This window comes from Gorilla gorilla, chromosome 9 (genome assembly GCF_029281585.2).
Source record: "Gorilla gorilla gorilla isolate KB3781 chromosome 9, NHGRI_mGorGor1-v2.1_pri, whole genome shotgun sequence".
Classification (NCBI taxonomy): Eukaryota; Metazoa; Chordata; class Mammalia; order Primates; family Hominidae; genus Gorilla; species Gorilla gorilla.
The window spans coordinates 108,562,576-108,563,893 of NC_073233.2; the positions used below are offsets into that span (position 1 = coordinate 108,562,576).

Below are 1,318 nucleotides of genomic sequence, written 5' to 3' on the forward strand. Positions count from 1 at the left end.
ATGTTTTTATGGATGGGGAAACAGAAGTACAAAGAGATAAAGAGCACACACAGCTAGAAACAAAGCATGGTTTTCCTTGATCCCAACCTGGCACAAAGATACAGAATCATAATTGAGGCAAGACCCACTTACCAAACAAAACTATAAAGAAACAAGTTGTAAGCTCTAGTTGATAGCAATCAGCATAAACTTGCTTTGCAAAAACTAGCAGGTCTTTGTTCTTAAAATAACTGCTTTGGCTTTGCAGATGCCGCTGCTGGGAGCCCTGTACTATCAGTCATGGTCAACCCCACTGTGTTCTTCGACATTGCCTTTGACGGCGAGCCCTTGGGGTGCATCTCCTTCAAGCTGTTTGCAGACAAGTTTCCAAAGACAGAAGAAAACTTTCATGCTCTGAGCACTGGAGAGAAAAGATTTGGTTATAAGGGTTCCTGCTTTCACAGAAATATTCCAGGGTTTATGTGTCAGGGTAGTGACTTCACACGCCATAATGGCACTGGTGGCAAGCCCATCTACGGGGAGAAATTTGAAGATGAGAACTTCATCCTAAAGCATACAGGTCCTGGCGTCTTGCCCATGGCAAATGCTGGACCCAACACAAATGGTTCCCAGTTTTTCATCTGCACTGCCAAGACTGAGTGGTTGGATGGCAAGCATGTGGTCTTTGGTAAGGTGAAAGAAGGCGTGAATATTGTGGAGGCCGTGGAGCACTCTGGGTCCAGGAATGGCAAGACCAGCAAGAAGATCATCAGCATTGCTGACTGTGGACAACTCTAATAAGTTTGACTTGTGTTTTATGTTAACCACCAGACCATTTCTTCTGTAGCTCAGGAGAGCACTGCTCCACCCCATTTGCTCGCAGTATCCTATCATCTTTGTGCTCTTGCTGCAGTTCCCTTTGTGTTCCATGTTTTCCTTGTTCCCTTCCATGCCTAGCTGGATTGGAGAGTTAAGTTTATGATTATGAAATCAAAACTAAATAAAAATTAAAAAAATAAAATAAAATAACTGCTTCTACTGATCAAGGAGTCAGAGTCACCGTGAGTTTTCACCTAAGTTTCCATCTATGCTGGAAATCAGTGCCAACATCAATATGTTCAATTACAAGCTATAAGCTTGAAAGATGTTTCAATTTTATAAAATTAAATGTAATCTTCTTAATGTAGCTTTAAGTTAGTTTATAGAGTGAATAGGGATGGTATGGCTGCCACACAACTTACCAGTTCTTCAACTTTCTTCTTCCGTAAGTTCTTCTTCCTGTATCCCTGGGAAAATAGAGAAGCTCCTTTATTTTCAGACGAGTGAAACACCAAGAAGG

The 1,318-nt window shown here is 41.7% G+C and overlaps 1 protein-coding gene across 1 annotated transcript; it reads left to right on the top strand.

Moving 5' to 3' along the window:
• The first annotated feature begins 267 nt into the window (after window positions 1-267).
• On the top strand, window positions 268-777 carry LOC101151494 (peptidyl-prolyl cis-trans isomerase A-like). Its single transcript, XM_055355340.2, has one exon. It carries the CDS (start codon window positions 280-282, stop codon window positions 775-777), a length of 498 nt encoding a protein of 165 aa, XP_055211315.2. The 5' UTR covers window positions 268-279.
• Window positions 778-1,318: the final 541 nt, after the last annotated feature.

Bases quoted from the DNA above. Each gene is read 5' to 3' on its own strand.
- LOC101151494 (XM_055355340.2), top strand. From the start codon at position 280: ATGGTCAACCCCACTGTGTTCTTCGACATTGCCTTTGACGGCGAGCCC.